The sequence below is a fragment of the Halichoerus grypus genome, chromosome 9, assembly GCF_964656455.1.
Source record: "Halichoerus grypus chromosome 9, mHalGry1.hap1.1, whole genome shotgun sequence".
In the NCBI taxonomy this organism is placed as follows: domain Eukaryota; kingdom Metazoa; phylum Chordata; class Mammalia; order Carnivora; family Phocidae; genus Halichoerus; species Halichoerus grypus.
In genome coordinates, this window is record NC_135720.1 from 29,200,387 (window position 1) to 29,223,919 (window position 23,533).

General features: G+C 36.6%; 1 protein-coding gene across 2 annotated transcripts in view; it reads left to right on the forward strand.

Annotated features, from left to right (window-relative positions):
- The window catches only part of HBS1L (HBS1 like translational GTPase), an 85,553-nt gene extending 62,247 nt beyond the window's left edge, over nt 1-23,306 (forward strand). The window contains exons 9-18 of one of the 2 annotated variants that reach the window (XM_036097443.2): nt 559-705; nt 2,587-2,661; nt 3,218-3,335; nt 3,969-4,037; nt 6,821-6,925; nt 11,119-11,209; nt 11,629-11,737; nt 18,644-18,744; nt 21,377-21,521; nt 22,613-23,306. In XM_036097443.2, coding sequence (XP_035953336.1) covers nt 559-705; nt 2,587-2,661; nt 3,218-3,335; nt 3,969-4,037; nt 6,821-6,925; nt 11,119-11,209; nt 11,629-11,737; nt 18,644-18,744; nt 21,377-21,521; nt 22,613-22,624 — 972 coding nt within the window. In that variant the 3' untranslated portion in view covers nt 22,625-23,306. The remainder of the gene's footprint in view (nt 1-558; nt 706-2,586; nt 2,662-3,217; nt 3,336-3,968; nt 4,038-6,820; nt 6,926-11,118; nt 11,210-11,628; nt 11,738-18,643; nt 18,745-21,376; nt 21,522-22,612) is intronic. The other variant, XM_078054693.1, reaches the window with a different exon arrangement.
- The last annotated feature ends 227 nt before the right edge of the window (nt 23,307-23,533 follow it).

Consider the following 23,533-nt stretch of genomic DNA (forward strand, 5'->3'; position numbering starts at 1 on the left):
ATCATTCTGTCTTTTAAGTCTGGCTTATGTGATCTCTAAAAGTGGGAGAAGGAAAGAATATGTTCATGTGCTTTTAATGCCTTTTTTTTTTTTTTTTGGTTTCTAGTGAATTTGAATTTTTTCATGGTTCTCGGCCATTTGTATTTCTTTAGCAAATTGTTTGCTTGTACCCCTTAACTATTTTTCTACAGAGCTGTGTCTTTTTTCCCTGTTTTAGTAAAATTCATATTAAGATTATAACTTTTACAAATACCTGTCCCTGTTTACTTATGTTTTAACTGTGTTTATGTATTTCCTCCTTTGCCTAGATATTTTGTTATGTAATCAAATATGGGAATTTTTTTATTCTTTATGTCATTATTTTTGGCCACATGCTAGTATTTTTTTTATATTTAAATTTAATCCATCTGTGTAAGTCTTTTGTTTGATTTGCTTTGGGGTTTGGTGTTCAGGTTAGAGTCTGCCTTTAAAATCTGACCACAATTCATCGACTAATCTGTTCTTTGAATTAAAATGCTGTGATGTTATTCCTAGTTTTGATTATTTCTTCTTTCTTAGGCGGATGTAGCCGTTTTAGTTGTAGACGCCAGCAGGGGAGAGTTTGAAGCTGGATTTGAGACTGGGGGACAAACACGGGAACATGGCCTTTTGGTTCGTTCTCTTGGAGTCACACAGCTTGCGGTTGCGGTCAATAAGATGGATCAGGTATTTGAAGGCAAATGAGCATTCATTTCATTTCAGATGTTAAGATGTTATCCTGCCATATCGATGACCTCAGAGGTGACTAGTGTACATCTTATTAGTCTGGTGACCATATTTAAAAGAATTAATTCGTGATCCTCATATTAAATGAGATACAAGTAATTTTTAAGCAAAAAAGATGTCTTCTCTCACTTTCAACATTAATTTTAAAAATCTTACCCAAAAACTAATGATGTACTTACTATATGTTGGCTGATTGGATTTAAATAGAAAAAAAGAAAAAATCTTTTAGTTATAAAATAATACACAATTTGATTTAGTATAAAGAAATCTGAAATAACTTATATTTCCAACTCCCCTTTTTCCCCCGAAATCTTAACTTTTCGTTTTGTGCATCCATCCTGTTTATTTTTATAGGTGAAAATATTTTTCTTCATAACGGTGTGTTATAATTTGTTATCTCCTTTTTAAAAAAATGATAATGTTCTTGTGCATGTTTCCAAGTAATTAACTTTTGTATGAACAGGTTGTTTTTACAGCTTTTTTCTAGTCTGTTTTAAAGATATATGTGACTTATTCAAATAATCCCCTATTTGTGAATATTTCCAGGGGTATGTGTGTGTGTGTGTGTGTGTGTGTGTGTGTGTGTGTATTTAGAAATAGCTTATTCTTTGGAAATTTCTGGGCCTAAGGGCATATGCATTTTTAAGACTTGCTATATATATGGTCAAAATGCCTTCAAGAAAAGTTCTAGTTATTTACTCTGAGCACATAGAGTATATGCATTTTCCCAAACACTTATCAACACTGCTGTTATTAAATGATTATTTTCCAATTTGATATGCAAAACATGTTTCTTTTTTTGTTAACTTTTCAACAAATCTTAATAATATTTAAATATACTTTGTATTTTTTTTATACTTTGTATATTTATTAATCATTTGTTTTTAATTTTGAAATTATTTATATAATTTGCTCATTTTCAAAACTTTTCTTACCAATTTTTAAGTATAATTTATTTATTAAAGATATTAATCCTTTACCTTGTCTTATATATTTTTCCCAATTTGTTATTTTGCTTTTCATTTTGTTTACTTTTCATTTTGTGTGTTTTTGACATATATTCAAATTTATAAATATTTCCTTTTGATTGTTTTTTTATGCTTAGGTATTTGCTTACCCTGAGATCAGATACTTATTCACCTACATTTTTCTACATAGTTCTTTTACAGTATCATTATTACACCTACCTTTTATTTTTCCCTAGTATTTCAGTATGAAAAAATTAAAATACAGAGAATAGAAAAAAGAAAAGAATAGTAGAAAGAATTTTACAAAAAATACCATATTATACCCACTACTTAAGATTCTCCTACGTACTTGATTGCATCTTTTTCTGTCTACCCTGTGTCCATCCATTAATTCATCTTATTTTGACAAGAATTTCCAAGTAAGTTACACGTTGTTACACTTACCCCTGAATACTACAGCATGCAGAGTTCATATCACATACACATTTTTAATCTATTTGGCTTGGGGGGGGGTGTATCAATAATTTTATTTTACTTACAGTAGTTGGTCTGAGTGCAGTTTAATAAATTATTTACCCCCGTCTCCTTACATTTGAAATCACTTATAGCATATACAAAAAGTTCTATCTATATTGGAGTTTGTTTCTAGGCTTTCTATTGTAGGAAAAGTTATTTTTAGATCATATTAATAGTAAGGTTTCATATTCTGAGTTTAAATTTTAATAGATTTCATATTGAATAGATTTTATATTTATATTTTATAGTCTTGATTTTTTTATATTTTATTGCAGAAATTTAAATTTTATATATAGCATGGTCTGAAGCATAGTTTTAAAAATTGAATCTTTATCAGGTTAACTGGCAACAAGAAAGGTTTCAAGAGATTACTGGAAAGCTTGGGCATTTTCTTAAGCAAGCAGGTTTTAAGGTAAGATAATTTTAAATTTAGTTATCTTAAGTCTCATCTTACTGATATGGGAGAAAAACCTAATACTTTGGTGTTCTTGTCTTAAGTATGTTTAATTTCGTTTGTTTTTATTTCTGCTTGGTATCATGTATATCTTAGGTTCTTTGGGTTACTTCACCATAAGAAAATGGCATATTTTATAAATTGGCTTGGATTTAACAAAAATAAAAGACTTTTCTGCAGCTATTAAATTATGTGGATAAGTTTAGGGAGGTTATAGAGGAATGGAAACTACACTTCCACTGCAGTGGAAACTAGTGGAGAGGAATTTCTCTAGCAAAATGTAAATGAAATATGCCTATGTTACCAGGTAAAAATGCTTGAGTGTTTTGGAACAAATTTGTAAGTTTCCCACAAAATCAAAACAGTTGAAAACTGTTGGTTCTATGATTTCTACTGCTTTTAAAAAAGTACATTGTCGCATTTGCACACTTGGTGCAGCATGATAATAGTGAGCCTTTTAACTTTTTGAAAGCAGCGTTGTATTAAGTTTCATATATTCAATCCTTTTTAATAGGAAAGTGATGTAGCTTTTATCCCTACAAGTGGTCTCAGTGGTGAAAATCTAATCACAAGATCTCAATCAAGTGAACTCACAAAATGGTATAAAGGACTATGTTTATTAGAACAAATTGGTAAGTATACTGCCATACTAATTTTGATGCATTGTAAGCTTGATGTTATTTAGAGTTCCTTTTTTTTTTTTTTTAATTTTATTTATTTATTTTGACAGAGAGAGACACAGTGAGAGAGGGAACACAGGCAGGGGGAGTGGGAGAGGGACAAGCAGACTCCCCACTGAGCAGGGAGCCCGATGAGGGGCTCGATCCCAGGACCCTGGGATCATGACCTGAGCTGAAGGCAGATGCCTAACGACTGAGCCACCCAGGCGCCCCCTTATTTAGAGTTCTTGATGGGAGACAGTGATGTGTGTGAAAAAGCATAGGATTTATAATCAGAAGAGGTAGTGTAGTAGTTTTGAAATCACCTACAGTATTTAAAATAATAGTCAATTTTCTTTATTTAATTAATGAGGCTTGTGCCTGTCCTACCTAACCCACAGACTATTGTTGATCTTAAATGAGATAACATGTATGAAAACATTTTATAAACTACCAAGTCTTATATGAATGAGAGTCAATTTGCTATTAGTAATTATAAAAGAAAATTATTTTCTAGGAGAGTTGGGACTATAATGGGCCGATTGGACCTGAGTCAAAAATTACTTTTAAATTAAACCTTGTTTTTTTTTTTGCCATTTTTTCCAGATTCCTTCAAGCCTCCTCAGAGATCTATTGATAAGCCTTTTAGATTATGTGTGGCTGATGTTTTCAAAGGTAAGTGCTCCTTCTACGGTGCTGTTCATTCTGGCCCTTGTTTTTCATTTTCTCCTTAGATGAAATTACTACACTGTCTTCATGTGCCAGTGTAAGGATCGTTGCCAAATTAATCTTGAAGTGCATAGTTCTAGTTCTTTAGCTCCCCTGCCCAGGAAACTCTTCAGTTTGCTTCAGTTTATGTCATTTCCCCAGCTCATGCTCCTCCTCCAGGTGTGGAGCCCCTTATCCTTTCTCTTCCTAGCCTCCTGTGTTTTTTCCTCTCATCGGATCTCTTTAGTTTCTATATCCTTCAGCCAAACTGGATTGTTAACTATTTCTTAACCACATGGAGTCTTTGTTGCCACTCTGGCTACCCAGTATTCTGCTCTTCTTTTTCTTCACTTGTCCATCTCCTACCCATCTGTAGCGGTCTGGGTCCAATCAAGAGATAGATACCATACATTGGTAAAAAGAGAAGTTTAATATAAAGAAATATGAATATGATAAAAGAGTGACTGTAAGATGAAAGGAAACTCTGTCTGGTACCGGAGGGCAAACTGTATGCAAAGAAAGAAAAACTTAGGAGGCCGTGCTGGAGAAGGTGTTGTATTAAATCCCTAAGGGTACATCCAATTTAATGTGTACAGGACCCTCTTTAGAAAACTATAAAATAGAAATGGAATAAAGATCTTAATAAATAAAAGGGTATAGCATATATGTTGGAATAATCAGTACAGTATAGATGTCCGTGGTCTCCCAAATCTCCATTATCACTGAGCGATCAGTGCAGAGTGGGTTCAGAACGGAGCAGCAATAAATTGGTACCTGATGGGCTCACCCATGCACGTACCCTACGGTGCCCCTCTGTGTTCTCTGTATCCTCTGTCATTGCATTGGTTGTGTGGCATTATAATTGTTTCTGTACCCTTTATTTAACTTAGATTGTGAAGTCCTTAAGGGCGAGTACTGTCTCTTCTGTCTTTATCTGCGGGACCTAGCTCAGTGCCTGGCATGTAGTACATGCTTAATAAATGTTTAATAAATGGATGAATGAAGATGCTTCCCAAAAAATCATTCAATGAAATTGAAATGAATCATCACTATTATTAGCTTCCCAATTCTAGTAGTAGAAGAAATATGGTAATGCTTTTTAAAATGCCTGTTACCTATTTAAAATACAAAATAAAAAAATAATGCTTTGATTAACAATATTTGCTGACTCTGCTTTTTCACCTTCTGTTCTCTCTCTCCTCGGCTGCTTCCTGGCTTCTGCTTACACTCCTCCCTGTCAGCATTGACTTTGGCAACCAAAGTTGGTAACTCAGGTTACCAAATGACCCTTTGGTTGCCAAAGTCAATACACATTTTTCAGTTCTGTCTTACTTGCACCCTACTTGAATTTGGCATTGCTTCTGAGACTGATAGCCATATCCACCTTGAAACTTTTCTCCCTTGGTTTCTGTGACCCACCATCTCCTGCTATCCTATTTCTCTGGCTTCTCTGTGTCTTCTTTGCGGGCTCCTCTTTTTCTGTCTCCTAACTGGTGTTCTGTTGCTTCAGTCTTTTTCTCAATCTACATGCTGTTTTCAGACAGACATCCATGGCTCATCTACCTCCTGCGTCCTGATGCTTCCCAAGTCTGTATCTCCAGCTCAGGCCTGTTCTCACTCTCTGGATATACGTGCTAACTACTGCTGGACATCTCCACAGGGAGTGTGCTCCCGGGGTCCCATTCTCATGGAATTTGATGTGATTGGTGTCCCCTGGAATGCATCTTCTCCCACCTGTATGTCTTGTGGACACTTCACATTCACCAAGCCTGCACGGCTCTTGTTCCTTAATTTCCTATCTCACATTTAATGCACCATCATCTTAGACTTCTCCCTTTTTGCCATTATCTGTCATCTGCCTGATCACCCAAATATCTACTTTATTCCCAAATTCTTGAGTTTACTTCCTGTCTGCAGTGTGTGCATTTCAGTCCACCTCCCCTCCTCTCTGACACAGAGATACCATCATGTCACTTCTCTGTTCACTATTCTTTACTGGCTTCCTGTCCTTTAACTGAGGATGAAATTCCAGCTCTGACCATGATTTATGAGGCCCCTTTATCATTTGTCCCTTCCTATCCCTGTTGCCTCATGTCTTGCCTTTTCCTCCTTACTCCATGTGGTCCCATAAACATGTCATATAAATGACACGTTGGTCTTAGCACATCTCACATGCAGTTATGACTCTGTGCCTTTGCACAAACAGTATCCTGGGTCAGCAGTGTTTTCCTTCTTCCCACTACCCATATACACAAGTACCTGGTAAACCCCTGTTCTTTCTCCTTCTGAGTGCCCAGCTAAAGTGTAGTCATTCCCCCTCATCATGGATTCTTTGGTGTACCTTTTTCTATTTTCATTGTACACTCTAAATAATATTTGTCTCTGGACAGTATAATTGTTTTTGTCTTTCTCTTCACTGGAGTAAACCCCTTTACGGGTAGGGGCTTATATTTCATCTTTTTATCCCTAGAGGTTAGCACATGACTTGGTACTTAGTAAGCACTCTAAATATTTGAAAAAGGAATGAATTTCACTTTTTATAACATGAATATTTTTATTTATAAGAAAGTCTAGAGTGGAATGTGGTACGCTATATTTAGTAGATATGTTAAAAGTTATGAAATGATCACTGCTTAATGTGCATTGCACTACCAGCTTTGTGTAACTCCTAGGGAACTGACTGTAGCTGACAGCAGCGGTCCTCAGATAACATGGCTATATGAGTTGTAAGGTTTGGGCATGTTTTGCAGATCAAGGATCTGGATTTTGTGTAACTGGTAAAATTGAAGCTGGTTATATCCAGACCGGTGACCGACTACTCGCAATGCCTCCCAATGAAACTTGTACTGCAAAAGGTATTCCTCTGCAAGATTCTTTTGCTAAAAACCTTTAAGTTGAGACAGCAGATTTTTAAAAGTAGTTTAGTTATTAACTCCTGAGTAAATAACCTCTTAGTGAAATTGTAACTGACTGTCAAAGTGATACTAACTGTTGAAGATAAAAATGTGAAAACATTAAACGATTTTTTCTGTTGTGACTGTGTGTATATAAATGTACATAGAACATTCTAACTGTGGTAGCATTTCTTCTTTTTATTTTTTCTGACACTGATTCTAAAAGCTTGGTTAGGATTTAACCAGATGTATAGACACCTGACAGATACATTTAAAATAGTATGCAGTAGCAGAAATTAAATCTGGCCCCATCCTGGCACTAAACAGGCAATAACAAAGCAGACTGCTTGCTGCACCGTGTTGTTTTGAAATGTGTATTTCAGAATTACTCCAAGTTAACAGCTTTGATCGTGTTTATACCAAAAAAGTTTTTTTGCACAAAGACCTAAGAAAATAAGATGCAAATGCAGAGAATCCTAATGTTGAAAAGAGAAATTGAGCTAATGTGCCACAATTACTGCTTTCCCACCTGTAATATATGGCCTTTCATAATGACCAATAACTATTTCTCTCTTCGAATCCTTTGACCTTGCAAGTATATGCGTTATTCTTTCCTAATTCTGCTTAAAAGTTTGTAATTCTGTACTTATCTTAATCTAGCTTCCAACTAAGCCTCCAACTTCAACATAAAATTGATGATCTATTTTATACTATAGAGTAATAATTTATAACAATTTTAAGCTAAAGTATACCGAGAATGTTAAGTTTAAGATGTCAGTACTTTTCCTCTGTAACTCTTTTTTTTTAAATATTTATTTATTTTGAGAGAGAGAGAGAGAGAATGAGTGGGAGTGGCAGACGGAAAGGGAAAGAGAATACCAAGCTGACTCCCTGCTGAGCATGGAGCCCAGTGCAGGTCTCGATCTCACGACCCTGAGATCACAACCTGAGCTGAAACCAAGAGTCAGGTGCTTAACCGACTGAGCCACCCAGGCGCCCTTCCTCTGTTACTCTTATTTATAGTTTATATCCAGAGTTGGTACCTGACTGGTTTATAAGTTTGAATGTACATTTTGTTTGAATTAATTTGCTTACTTTAAAAGATGATTTCTTAAAGATTATAAGAAATTAATGAATATCTGTTTAGGTAACAGAGTTTAAACTAAATTTAAAGATGAATAAGGGAATGAAAGCCAAAGTTACTTCCACTTTAACTTTTTTCTTTCTTGCCAGCCTAGGGATCATGAAAATTCTGTTTAGATAAAAAGCAATGCATGTGTTTTTTTGTTTTTTTTTTTCTAAGATTTATTTATTTTAGAGAGAGCACGAGAGCATGAGCAGGGGGAGTGGCAGAGGGAGAGAGAATCTCAAGCAGACTCCTCACTGAGTGCGTAGCCCCACAGGAGGCTTGATCTCACAACCGTGAGATTATGACCTGAGTCGAAACCAAGAGTTGGACGCTCAGCTGACTGAGGCACCCAGGCGCCCCAGTAATGTGTGCTTTTTATAAAAGAATCATTTTCCATTGACCTATTGTTTGCAAGTTCAGATCTCTGTTTTTGTTTTTTAAAGTGATCAAGAGCTACAACACTTTTGAAATACTAATTTATTTGTATGTTAATGAGCTTTCTTGAGAATAGGACTTTTTTTTATTTTTATTTTTTTTTAAAAGATTTTATTTATTTATTTGACGAGAGAGGCACAGCGAGAGAGGGAACACAAGCAGGGGGAGTGGGAGAGGGAGAAGCAGGCTTCCCGCCGAGCAGGGAGCCCGATGTGGGGCTCAATCCCAGGACCCTGAGATCATGACCTGAGCCGAAGGCAGACGCTTAACGACTGAGCCCCCCAGGCACCCCGAGAATAGGAATTTTTAAAATAATCAATAGACATGAATTAAAACCATGATCCTAAAATTATCATGGACCTTACAGATTGGCTCTTTTGTAACCTCCAAAATCATAATTTACCTCTGGAAGTACTACATTGTTTTCCTCTCTCAGTCCTGTCCCTTCCCCACCAGAAAAACTCTAACCATTTGTCTTTAATCTTAAGGGGAAGCTGTATCAGAAGCACCTGAGATCATACCCAACTCCTTGACAGCCACTCTTGTAACCCAACTTGGAGGTTCTCAGTCCTCAATTTCTAACTCTTGCTTCTGCTTGATTTACTTGATTTTTCAGTGCACCTTTCTATCTCAACAATTCTGTCACTAACCAGTAGTATCCTAAAAGAGAGAAGTAACTAAATCTACCAACAAATGGAAATTCTAAATTAAGTTTTCATTTTATTAACATATCAGGTTCATGGATTGTTATAAAAGAACTTCTTTGTGTGATGTCTGTCCAATGAAGAAGGTCCTTAAGAAGATGAATATCATATATAGGACATTGTAACATGTTTGGAGGGAGAAAATCAGATGATAGATTGCCTCTAAAAAATTTTATATTGCTAATTGAACTCCTAGTATGAAAGCTCTTGAGAATCTTAAGCTAAAGGCAGTCTCTGTTGTATGTAAGTAGCTAGCCCCTGGCTTCAGACAATGTTCCACATTTCAGAGCAAAAATCAGATATGGTCACTTTAAGTTTACATTTTAAAACTAAATTTAATTAGTTGAAAATTTAACAAACATTTCTTAATATCATAATTGTTACATTTTTTGGAGTCAGGAACCTCTCTGATGCCTTGGTGAAAGTTATGGCCCCTTTTAGATTAATGCAGATGTGTACATACATAAAATTTTAAATAAAACTGTAGGTTGTCTCAGAGCTCTTAAAGTTTTCCTTGAACTCATAAAAAGTCTAGAAGAAACTTGCTTAAGAGTTTCCTAAGAGTGGGGCGCCTGGGTGGCTCAGTCGTTAGGCGTCTGCCTTCAGCTCAGGTCATGGTCTCAGGGTCCTGGGATCGAGCCCCGCATCAGGCTCCCTGCTCAGCGGGAAGCCTGCTTCTCCCTCTCCCACTCCCCCTGCTTTGTTTCCTCTCTCACTGTGTCTCTCTCTGTCAAATAAATAAATAAAATCTTCAAAAAAAAAAAAGTTTGTTAAGAGTATGCTACATGGGAAAAGTATTTTTTTTTTTTTTTTAAAGATTTTATTTATTTATTTGAGAGAGAGAGAATGAGAGACAGAGAGCATGAGAGGGAGGAGGGTCAGAGGGAGAAGCAGACTCCCTGCCGAGCAGGGAGCCCGATGCGGGACTCGATCCCGGGACTCCAGGATCATGACCTGAGCCGAAGGCAGTTGCTTAACCAACTGAGCCACCCAGGCGCCCGGGAAAAGTATTTTGAGAAAGATATGGATGAGTTATAATTTACTAAAAACGTCTCAATCCAGAACTGTTTCACAGTGGTCGGCCTGTGTGCTGTCTTCATCAAAGTTCTAGTGGGAAGGAACTTGCCCCATTAATTGCCCCTTAGAATCAGAAAATATCAGAAAATATGAGATACCTTTTAAAAGCTTTTGAATAAGGGAGCTGCGTAATGCCCTTTGTAATTGTTCTTCAGGATTATCCCTAGGTAATAAAGGTATATAGCAACACCTGGGACCATTTTTAAATTAAATTTCCTACACTTTTCATGTAATTAGTTATCATTGTTCATCTCTCTGGGAAGCATTTCTTTTGAGCCAGGAGTAGTGAAGGGCCCTGTGAAGAGCCCATCTGACTGAGCACTGATGCCCTGAGGGTTACTCAGAGAACTCAGGTGACTGTTTAGGTGGTTGTCTAATTAAAAACAAAGTTCAAGAGAATAAAATACTACTGGACACCTTCCTTAGTCCCATATTTTATGTTATCAAGTCATTTGAACTGCATTGTTATACGTGCAGCTATTAATATAAGTGAACTATTTGAATGGGGTGTGTTTAATGAATATACTGATTGTATAAATGAGTTTTAAAATTTTGATTAATTAAGCTGAAATTGGCCTTTTTTGGAATAATAGGAGTTACTTTATGTTTAGGGTGGTGTTCTAGAAGAGTCAAGTTTAGAGGAAGTGTGTTTTCCTCAACGCTCACAGTTACACTTCTCATTCTCAATCCATTCATATTGAAAATGATGAGTAGTGACTGATGAGGCATAAATAAGCCAAACTCTCTTGGTTGTTATGGTTTGATAGTGAGGTGTTTCACTGTATGCTTTGGTTCTTACTCATTTCCAGGAATCACTCTGCACGATGAACCCGTCGACTGGGCGGCAGCAGGTGATCATGTTAGTCTTACGTTGGTTGGGATGGATATCATCAAGATCAAGTGAGTGAGAAAATGAGTTTAAGTGACCATTGTTTTAGATATAGGACCTCAAAACATAGATTTTGCTGTTCACTCGCTAAACTGAAAGAATGAGTATAATTTCGAATTTCATTTCGCCAAAAATAGGCACTTGTAGAAGCATAAGAATGATGAGCAAAACCTATTTAAAACTGAAATTAATACATATCAGCACGTGTACTTGACACGTCCTTTGAACGAAAGCTATAATGTTAAAAATGGTGTAAGGTTAATAGTGGTATAAAGCTATGCTTTAACCCAAAAGGGAGTATTTAGAAAAACTCCCCAGTTTACTTGATTGTTTCTTTGTAAACGGTTTTGGAGGTACTGCTATTGAATGTATGTTTATCTTTCCTCCAACTACCTTCTCTCTCTCTCTCTTTTGTTTTGTTTTGTTGCAGTGTTGGCTGCATATTTTGTGGCCCTAAAGAACCCATTAAAGCTTGCACTCGTTTCAGAGCTCGAATCCTCATCTTTAATATTGAAATTCCTATCACTAAAGGATTTCCTGTAAGTTTTGAAATGTTTGTTATTGTCACTTCAAAGTAAACTTCAAAGTAACTTCATCCTAAAAAGTAGTAACTTACTTTACAAGTGAGAATGCTGTAGTTATTTTCAACTAACATCTTAATATTCTGATCTCACTGATACGAGGAATTCTTAATCTCAGGGAACAAACTGAGGGTTGCTGGAGTGGTGGGGGTGGGAGGGATGGGGTGGCTGGGTGACAGACACTGGGGAGGGTATGTGCTATGGTGAGTGCTGTGAACTGTGTAAGACTGTTGAATCACAGACCTGTACCTCTGAAACAAATAATACATTATATGTTAAAAAAATAAAAAGAAGATAGTAGGAAGGGAAAAATGAAGAGGGTGAAATCAGAGGGGGAGACGAACCATGAGAGACTGTGGACTCTGAGAAACAAACTGAGGGTTCTAGAGGGGAGGGAGGTGGGGGGATGGGTTAGCCTGGTGATGGGTATTAAAGAGGGCACGTACTGCATGGAGCACTGGGTGTTATACGCAAACACTGAATCATGGAACACTACATCAAAAACTAATGATGTAATGTATGGTGATTAACATAACATAATAAAAAAAACAAAAAAAATCCTTAATATTCTAATCCAGAAAAACATGACATTAGACTTTGAAAGTCATTTTTATTTTTTTATTTTGGTCATTGGGCCTGGGGATTTTTCTCAAAGAGGCATTAAGAAGAAATAATCAATAGGATACAAACTAATGGTAATAATAGTCAAACTCATCTAGGGAAAATGGTAGATACTTTTTTTATTGTGTTCTAGAGGGTATCTGACTAATCGCAGATTGTGTCTTTCTGTTCTTGCTTTAATATGCTTATTTATAGTGCTTTCCTATCATAAAAGTAATACATTATTATATAAAACTTTGGAAACACACAAATAAAAGATAAGAATATTCTATAATTACATAATACATAACTATCTCTACACTTTACATTTTAGTGATTTTTTACGTGTGCATGTTCGGTATTTATGAGTATATTCTAGGGATGCTTGCCATAGAATTAACTTTAATTGGGCTGAAGCAATACATTCAAACCCTGCAAGCTGTGAGGTTAGTTTGGTAGATTATTATTTCCCAGCATCATTTGAACATACACATTTATGGGAAGGAGGGGGATTTTATACTGTAATGTTACTTAGCCAGAAGACATACTACTTGTGAATTGCATGAATTCCTTCTCTTATGTGTAATTTTTTTCCAGATGTTTGGGGGCCATACTCTGCTTATAGTTTAATACTTTGTTTTTGCCGCTTAACAGATGACGTTTTCCCCATTAGGCTTTTCTTTTCTTGATCAGCCTATATAGTACAGATTTGCATGACAAAAAATGTTTCAGTGGAATTAAATAGCTTGCCTTTGAAAATACAAACAGGTTGTTTTCATCATTTGATGCATTATTGCAATAAAAAATAAGACAATAATAGTAATTGACCTTTAAACTTAATTTAGTTAGTGATAATGTTTTAGAGGTTGGGAATAAATTTATTTAGCTCATTTAAATTCATTTTATACTTATACACCTTTATTTGAGATAACCATGTGCTTTGATTATAATCCTTTATAATTATTTCTATGTAAATTTGATCAAATAAAAATTGTAAGATACTGTTGAAGTATTTTAGTTTTATAATCCATTTCCATTTACCCCACATGCTAAAAAAGGAGTATAAGTTTCTCTCCCAAAACAATGGTTATAGTTGAAAATATTTAATTTTTAAATATCTAGAATTCATGTTTGATAAGCAAGAAACTACAGCTAATTTGCTATGAATGAATGGCCCTCGTTCTTAGAAAGCAGTATGTCCAATGGGGAGAAGCCGGAGAGGTTGGTTACTGCGTGTTTTTACTCATGCAGCAATAATTTTTTTGCCATTGGAGAGGCAGAGAGGTCAAGAAGTCAGTAGTTACTTTCAATAGTAATACTGTCTTCCTGTGTACTGTAGTTTCTTAAAAATATGTATGAATTGAAAGTTTGTCAGTGCTGCTTTTATGCGATTCCACCTGCGTATATTGATTCACGAATACCTGGATGAAATTTGTTTCAGAAAAAACAGTTGTGTTTTGTCATTTAATCTACCTCTTGTGGGAAGAAACCTTCAGTTTTTGTTTGTTTTGTTTTTAAACCAAGAAAAGGCTCCCTAAGCAATTAAAATGTACTATTTAGGGACTATTTTTTTTTTTTTAAAGATTTTATTTATTTATTTGACAGAGAGAGAGACAGTGAGACAGGGAACACAGGCAGGGGGAGTGGGAGAGGGAGAAGCAGGCTTCCCACTGAGCAGGGAGCTCCATCCCAGGACCCTGGGATCATGACCGGAGCCAAAGGCAGACGCTTAACAACCGAGCCACCCAGGCGCCCCAAGGGACTAATTTCTTAACACTACAGAAATATGTGTCTCTTGGTTTATATGGTAAACTCGATTTAAGAAGAAAAAAATAGAAGAATGGGTTAGACTTTAAATTCATGTGTTTTTTATTGTGGTAAAATATTTTGTAACATAAAATTTACTATTTTAATGATTTTTAAGTGTCCAGGTCAGTGGCATTAAGTACACTCACATTGTGGGGCCATCAACACCATCCATCTCCAGAGCTTTTTCCTCATCCCCTACTGAAGCTCTGTACCCATTAAACAATAATAGCTCCCTATTATCCCTTCTCCTTTTCCCCTGGTAACCACTATTTTGTTTTCTCTATGAGTTTGCGTATTCCAGGTGCCTCCTATAAGTGGAATCATACAATTTTGCCCTTTTGGGTCTGACTTACTTCACTTAGCATAGCGTAATGTTGTCAGAGTTCATCAGTGTTGTAGCATGTATCAGAATTTCATTTCTTTTTAAGGTTGAATGCTATTCCTTTGTATGTATACGCCACCTGTTTATCCATTCATCTGTTGATGGACATTTGGTTTGTTTCCATCTTTGGGCAGTTGAACATTGGCATACAAGTATCTATTTGAGCCCCCAAGTTCCATTCTTTTGGGTGTATACCTAGGAATGGAATTGTTGGATCATATGGTCATTCCGTGTTGAACTTTTTGTGGAACCACCAAACTGTTTTCTACAGTAGCTGTGCCAGTTTATGTTCCTGCCAGCACTGCACAGCTGTTCTGATTTCTCCACTTCCTCATCAACACTTGTTAGTGTTGGGGGGGGTGATTTTTGTTGTTTGTTTGTTTGTAATAGGCAAACTCAGCGTGAAATGGTATCTCGTTGTGCTTTTGATTTGCACTTCCCTAATAGCTAGTGATGTTGAGCATCTTTTCACTTCTTTATGTATTTTGGGTATTAATCCCTTGTCGGATACATGATTTGCAGATATTTTCTTCATTCTATGGGTTGTCTTCTTGATCGTTTAATAGTGCTGTTTGATGTACAGAAGTTTTTAATTTTGATGAGGTCCTCTCATCATTGCCAGATTCAACATCAAGGACACTTCCCCCTCTGTTTTCTTCTATGAGTTTCATAGTTTTAGTTCTTTTGTTTGGGTCTTTGATCCATTTTGAGTCAAATTTTTGTACATGGGTAAAGTAAGGCTTCATCTTCATTCTTTTGCATGTGGATATCCAGTTTTCCCAGCACCATTTGTTGTAAAGACTGTCCTTTCTCTATTGAGTGGTCTTGGCATCCTTGTTGTAAACTAATTGACTGTATATGCCTTAATAATTTTATAATAAGGGTTACCTGGAGGTGTAAGGAAAATAATAATTTGGCTTATTTTGCCACCTAACAGATTATGTAGCTCATTACAGTTTATAATTTTATTTTCACAACTGCACATGAAGTAGAGTCCCAACCCTTATGTGAAACTCTTCAAGCTGGTGTGTTTCAGAATGCAGAAATATTCAGGTAATAGAAAGGTGATGTGGTGCATGTATGTTATGTAAAACCCCTGACAGAGAGTGGGGCAACACCCTGTAATCAAACATACTAATCATTCTGTACCACAGCTTATTAATACTAATGCTAAGTGAAAAAAATAAGGACTGTAAATTGCCTTACTTCAAGTGCTGTTTTACTACTTAAATAGGTTTATAGCAGAATTAGGTTCTGAAAACTTAGGTTTTCAGTCTTTAGGATTTTGGAATTGCAGATAAGATTGTGTACTTGTGTTAGTGTTGTCTGCACTTAAGGATGAGGAATAGGAGACTTGGGGGTGGTGGCTATCTGGACAAGAAGTGATTAAGCCACGACTCATACTCAGTACTTTCCACTTTGAAATCGAGTACTTTCTTTTCCTTTTACGTTATGCTGTAGACTGCTTTGAATTATAGGTGACTTTGGTTATATGTAATATGAATTAAATGTTAAGATAATATATAATTACTTTCCACTTATTTGTATGTAGATTTTTTTCACTCGTGTGTTCCACAAGGGTTTTTTGTTTTTTGTTTTTGAGCTACTACCTGTAAGATGGTGTAGAGATAAAAAACAAAACTTACTCCATACTGGCACAACCCATTCTTCATCCACTTCATTGGATGGAACCTACACATAGCGCACAAATAGGGTAGGAAACTTAACTAGGTTCATGTGCCTCTATTCTTTCAAATTTGGCAAGCCATGGATGGAGACCAGTACCGACTTCTTAGTTACACCCGAGCCAAGTACGGGACTTCTGCTTACTTACCTGTTCGTTGCAAAAGAAATGTTTCTTAGATATGTAGACCTACATTTATGTTATACATTGGTGCTATTTGACCCCTGAATCCTTTGGATGCACAAATGTGACTTTACCATGCATTATGGAAGGTTTTTTTCCCCTAGGAGTTGGTTGTTAAATTTTTCTGGAATGTTTCCAGTTTATAATGGTTAAATGCCATTGATAAAGACAACAAAAACAATATAAAACAAAAACAAAAAACAAAACCCAAAAACCAAAAACCCAAAACTAATTTGCCTTTTCAGAGTAATGGAGGTTCAGTTGTGCCTTAAAAAAACAAAGGAACACCATCTGACTGATTTCCTCCATATGTTTTAGGTGTTCTTATTCATTGATTCTTTTATTTATTTCACAAGTATTTACTGAGCGTTGATTAAATATCTGGCACCGGTCTTACAAAGTTTATATTTATATGGGATGACAGACACTTAAAATAGCAGTTACAATAAAGGTGAGATGTTATAGTGTGGGATTACAGAACACAAAGGAAGGGATCTAGCTCAGACTAGGGGTTCAAGCTTCTTGTAAGAAGTGATGCTTTACTCTAAGAGAGGTAGAGTAGGATGAGTAAGAATTAGCCAAATGCAGCTGGTGTGTTCTGGCCAGAAGCATAAGATGTGTAAAAGCCTAAAAGTTAGAAAGGACTTGGTTCATGTAGGGAGTGGAAGCTCTGTGTGTCTGGAGCAGAGAATGCGAGAGGGATGGAGAGAGATGAGGCTGGGGAAGTAAGTGACAGGTTGAGAAGAGCCTTGGTGCCTTGTAGTGGAATTAAAGTTTCTGTGGTTTTAAAAAGCAAGGATATACCATTAAATCTGTCTTTTAGAAAATCAGTCGGGTAGGCATAGGAAGAATGGGTGGGAGGGGACAAGAGTGGTGGCAGAGAGATCAGGAAGGAGCCTGCATTTTAACTCGGATAAGAGAGGATGGTCCTGGACTGAGGACAGCATTGTTCTGGAGAGAGAAGTAGACAGAATTAACCAAGTGCTGATTGAAAGACTTGGTTTTTAGAAAGTTACAGAGTCCAGGATTGTGCATCCACAAGTCCCCCTGGTATTTCTATTTTCTGAACGTGCAAATTGTTTCAGCCAGGAAATTTCATAGTAGAAGTGTCAATGTTTTTCTTCAAGCAAAGAGCATAAAATGGTATTTCAAACGAGTTATACTTTAGCTTTGCCACTTCCTTAGTATTTGGTCTTCCCACTATACCCTACCGTAGACATGTTGCACACTTGGTGCTTATTATTTGCATGAGAATAGCCAGTCTGACTCAGACTCCAGTTGACCTCAGCATAAAATTCACCTCTGAAATATGTCACCATGGCCACATTAAGTTACTTAGATTTTTTTTTTTTTAAGATTTTATTTATTTATTTGACAGAGAGAGTACACAAGCAGGGGGAGTGGGAGAGGGAGAAGCAGGCCCCCCCCACCGAGCAGGGAACCTGATGCAGGCCTCGATCCCAGGACCCTGGGATCATGACCTGAGCCGAAGGCAGACGCTTAACGACTGAGCCACCCAGGCACCCCTTACTTAGTCTTTTTGATATTAAACTTCCTTACACATAAAACATGAACAGTAATAGCAAATATCCAAGGTCATCAATTAACTGAATATTTATCTGTGCTAGGCACCACTTCAAAATAACATCATCTGATTTTCCTCAGTGGTAAGGAACCTGAGGCTGGAGGTGTTGGGGGTAAAGGGCTTTTCAAGGACTTGCCCCAAATCATACACCTGGAAAGTGTAGAGTCAGGCCTGGCTTCAAAGCCTGTCTACACTGTCACATAATCTCTTATTCTCATTATCCAACAATGAATACATTAAGTACTGCTGAATATGACATGATCCACCTTCCCTCATTTTTATGATGGAGCAATTCACATCTGTTGAGCATCTCGTCTCCCGGGCAGTGTCTCTGATCCTGTTCAGTTCTCTTCACAGTCCTGTAAGGAAGGTTGTGTGATCTACTAAGGTTCACACAGTAAGGTGGTGGAGGAGAAACTTGAACTGGCTCCATGACCTTTTTCCCTTAGTAAATTAGAGAACACCCTGATCAGAGTGTGGGACTTAGAGGAAGCAGCTGGAGACCCTGGAAGGTCCAGGCGGGAGTGCTGGCTGTCAAAATGTGATGAGATGTGACTGTCAGAATAAAAGGCCACAGATGTACGGTAAAATATTTTTTGACATGACAATTTTTTGTTTTAGGTGCTGTTACACTACCAGACTGTCAGTGAACCTGCCGTTATTAAACGACTGATTAGTGTCTTAAACAAAAGCACAGGTGAAGTCACAAAGAAGAAGCCAAAGTGAGTGTTTTAATGCACAAATAGTGAATACAAGCAATTTAGTAGATTTTTTTACTGATTAATTCATTTTTGTAATATTTCTGTTTGTGATAAGTAAAGTCTATTTTTTACTTGGGCCAGAAATCTTTTTTTTCAAAAACTAGATTAAAAGAAACACAAAACACATGTTTCAGCTCCTGTCTAGGTATGAATGCTAGATATAATTTCTGTTGTGGGTGGGGGCAGTAGGGTGTGAACTGTATATAAAAATGTAAGTATATATAGATATAGATAATAGATATAGATATCAAGCCCTAGATGCTGATGATGTAAAAATAAAGGACACTTAAAAAAAATCAGTTCTACATTTTAAAGAATGAATTTGAATTATGCCTAGCCACTAGTTCCAAATTCCAGCTGAGTGGTCCTCTTAACTATCTTGTCACCCCCTTAATGAGAATCATTCTTTATGCTAAGAACACTCCAGGAAGAAAGTGAATTACATAGTACTGTGTAGCTTCTAGAAATTATTTTCTTTCTGCTCAGAATCCACTTGGAGCTTTAAGCTGAGGTGATCACCACCATGTTGTTTCCCTCTGATTACCATTAATATCCAGGCTTAAATGTGGACAGTTTCCTTTGGTTGGGACAAGGTTGGGATTTTTCAGAAGGAAGTGCTTCCTGAGAAACTTAAGTTTCTTACCCTACTTCAATAAAGGCTGACCACAGTTTGGCTCGGCTGCTTCAGCTTTGGGGTTTTCCTCACTTCAACCCTATGGGGAATCCCACCCAAAATCCCCTTTTTTCAGTCTTTGGGTGTTCCTCTTCATTTGCACCTGTGTAAGAGGCCAAAGTTGGTTAGTGGATTAATAGGTCGGCTGCGAGTAGGAGAGAGGGTCTTCACACTTCTCTGAACCCATGCCTGTTTCTCCATTAGTTAGGAAGAAAGGGCTACTTAATCTCTCTGAAAGATAGTTCTTTAATAGTTCTTTTTATTTTATTTTTTAAGATAAGTTTTAAGAACTTACTGAACTATGGTTGACATACAATGTTCTATTAATTTCAGGTGTGCAGCATAGTGACTCAACAGTTCTGTGCATTTTTCAGTGTAGTCACTGATAGTTCTTCATTTTTAACCTGAGTCTTTAGCTTCTGGCGTGAGTGTGGCATCATGTTCTGAGAACTGTAACTAATGGCTAACATTTCTTGAGGAGCACCATTTCCTAGACTGCTTCCGCATGATTTATATTCTCAGCAACCCTATGAAGCATGTACTCTTGTCCCCATTTTTCAGATAAGGAAACAGGTGTAGAGAGGTTATATAACATGTTCAGGTTCACGGAGCTAGCAAGGGGCAGTCAGGATTTTAACCTAGTCCGTTGGTTCACATACATTATTTATTATTTTTGGCAGGACCCAGGTTATTGGACCCACACAAGTGATTTGGAGAATTCTCAATCTAGAATTGACTCATCATGTCTAATCTTGAATTTTCCCCTCCCTGCTTCTGCTACAAAGTCCTTGCTCAATGATGCTAGGTTTTAATATATTCTCATATTAATTTTCCCTGGCCCCTTATTTGTAGCTTTTCTCTTATTTTGCACCAACACCATTTGGTCTCTCTCCTTCATTTCCACTTCAGGTATATTGTAGATTCAGTTGTTTTATGTGGAATGGAATCGAGCTTTCTAAAAACAAAATTAAGTGCAAATAATGAATATATTAGATGCTCTCCTTTCTTAGGAATGGGACTTTGGACTGAAATTGTCCAAAACCAGTATTTGGAAATTTTGGAATACTTTTTTAGAAACTTGTTTGGCTTATTCTTTCCTGTCTGTCCCTGAACTAATTTCTCAGGAGAGTCTATAATTCTATCTTCTATCCCTCTAGAGCACATCAAAATTAAGTTAGAGAACCTTTTCAAAGTGCCCCCTTTTGGGTTCTAGTCTTTCAGTAAGTTTAGATGAGCCCACGCACAAGGATTTTTATGTATTTGTATGAAACTGCTTACAGTCAGGCTCATGTCCCCAGTCCCCCCACCTTCATTTCCTACAAACATCATATTGTGGAAAAATCTTACGTGATTTTATTCTGAACCCCTGTTAGAGAATCACTATTCCTGTGTGTGAGAGAGAGGAGGGAGGGAAAGAGAAATTTAGAGTAGTCTTTTGGCACTAGGAGATTGTCCTAGATAACTTCTAACACATAATCCACCAGTTAGAATTTTACATTGTATCCCTCTTTTAAAATGAAAATTCTTTACTTTCCTTATTAATTGAACCTCTCAACTGCATGAGGAAAAAAGGGAAGGCTTTGGTGGAGGGTCCTTGAACATTTTAGGTTATAAGGTCCTTCAAGAGTTGTATTTGGAAGATTGGTTTAAAGAATACATATATACATACATACATACATATATATAAAATGAACCAGTTAATATTTCTTCTATCTAGAATCATTCCTCTCATTTCTTTCAGCTAACCCAGAAAAATACAAAGGCATATATTTTCATTTTAAAAAACTTTTTTTTTTTTCTTTTTAAGTTTTTGAAGGTTGATTTGTTGATCGAATGTGAAGTATTTACTTTTCCGTCTGTTACTGCGTTTATTCACCTGTCTGGGCTGTCCCTGTTCCCCGCCCACCTTTCGTTTGCTAGACTGCTGACTAAAGGCCAGAGCGCCTTGGTGGAGCTGCAGACACAGCGCCCGGTGGCTCTGGAGCTGTACAGGGACTTCAAAGAGCTGGGGAGGTTCATGCTGCGCTACGCGGGCTGCACGATCGCGGGGGGCGTGGTCACGGAGGTACCGTGAAGGGCGTCGCTCGTGTGTCCACGTGTCTGTCTGTACTGCTGCGTAGGAGTAATTCCTGAGGGCTTATGCCTTAAGGGGAGCACAGTTACGGGATTCGAACCATTTCTTTTAAATGATGGCAAGAAAATATTTGGTTTTATAACTTTTCATAGTGAGACTTCTGAACTGTCCTCTCCACGAAAAATGTTTCTCAGAATTAAAGTAAGCTCGTTGAAAAATAGGTTTGTAAGTAAGCAACCCACATTATGCGAACACAGTCTTTAAGAGTCAAACAATTGGGGGAGGTGATTCCATTTACTAGAAGAGCCCGCCTTACTTTTTTTTTTTTTTTTTTTTTTTAAATAACTGGTTCTCCGTGCATTTGAAGTGATCCACTCAGAAAGTTCAATTAATGTTTCTGAAAGGGACCTGTTGTATAATGGAAGGTGCAGTTGAGTTTGGCGAAAATAGCCAGAGGCAAACCAGCAAACTTCAGTAATTTAAATGTTCTTCCACATAATCACTATTAATATAAATCTTAGAAATATTATATTTTTAATGAATACTTCATATGATTGTTTTCTGCATACAAATTATTCAGTTCATTTAATGGGATGTCTACTTTGAATGTAGAGCTTTATGTTGCATCAAAATTCAGTTATGCGTGCATCCTGCCAAAAGGCTGTGGCGCTCAGCTACCCACTGATTCCTAGCAGCACAAGTACATTCAGTTCATTCGCCTGTAAAAACAGGGTAATAGAACCTCCCTCCCATAGTTGTGAAGTGAAAGGCTCTCACAAAGCACTTGGCACAGTAATTGGCATTCAGTGACTGTTACCTAATGCACTGTCATCAACATCACAGTCTGCCAAGGCATTCTTTCTGAAAGAGCATTCTAGAAATAAGATAGAGTTTCTTGTGGAAAATAATGGAGAGATTGTAGTAAATCTCAGAAATGGCATGGCTGGGGAAGGGGAAAAGTAACGGGAAAAAAGAAAAGTTTCATCTTGACATAATGATTATATCGCTGTCATTTTCCTTTTTGTTTTTCTTAAAATGTGACAGATTAAGTTATAGCACCTTTTCTTTTTTTTCTTTTACAGATAAAAGAATGATGAGTCAGAATTTCTACCATGTTTCCAAATGCAATGAAATAGCTAACCTCTGTTTTTAAAGAATCCAGTTGTTCAGTTAAAGGAACAATGTGCAATTGGTTATTTTTTTAAATGAGAGAGAAACTTAAAACGATATAATCAGCTGCAAAGAAGTATTAATCATCACTCCTGCAAAAATTTCAAGTTGCCAAATGGCAAAGAAAGGCTAATATTACACTTTCATTTAAAAAACCGGCTTTCCCTTTGAAATGTTAGTGAATGGATTTACTTTGCTGAGGTTTATGGAAACTATCAGAAATATGTATTAGAAGACATTCGGTCATCATGAAATGAACTCTACTTCCAGCCAAACCACAAAATGTTTACAGTGTTCAACTCTACTGCACACATTTTAAGGAAAAGTAACTAAATTGGGTTGTTGAGGCAGTTAATATTTAACCTGAGCAATTTTTTTTTTTTTAGTTAACTAAGAAAAGATTTCCTGAAAAAAAAAAAAAAAAAAAAAAAGATTTCCTGAAGGTTATAGGAAAAGTATTTTGTGTTGAGCATAAGAATATTCTTCCTCCAACAAATGAACTTTTGAAAACTTAATTTGGAATTAGTGGAAACTGTCCTTTTGGTAACCAAGATATTATTTAAGGTGTGTAAAGCCAGCTAATAAAATGCCTTAGTTTGAGCATAACAGCAGACTGTGTTTTGTTTCTTAGATTCTGTTTATGAGATTCTCTACCACTATTGCTAAGAATGACTTGGGGATTTTATGGGATCTGTTTCACCTAAGTTTCTCGGCTCTTTCACATGAATTCTTGTTTTTTTTTTTTTTTTTTTCCCCTAGTAGCAGATCAAATTTCACCTCCTCCATTTCTTTCTTTTTTTTTTTTAAGATTTTTTATTTATTTATTTGACAGA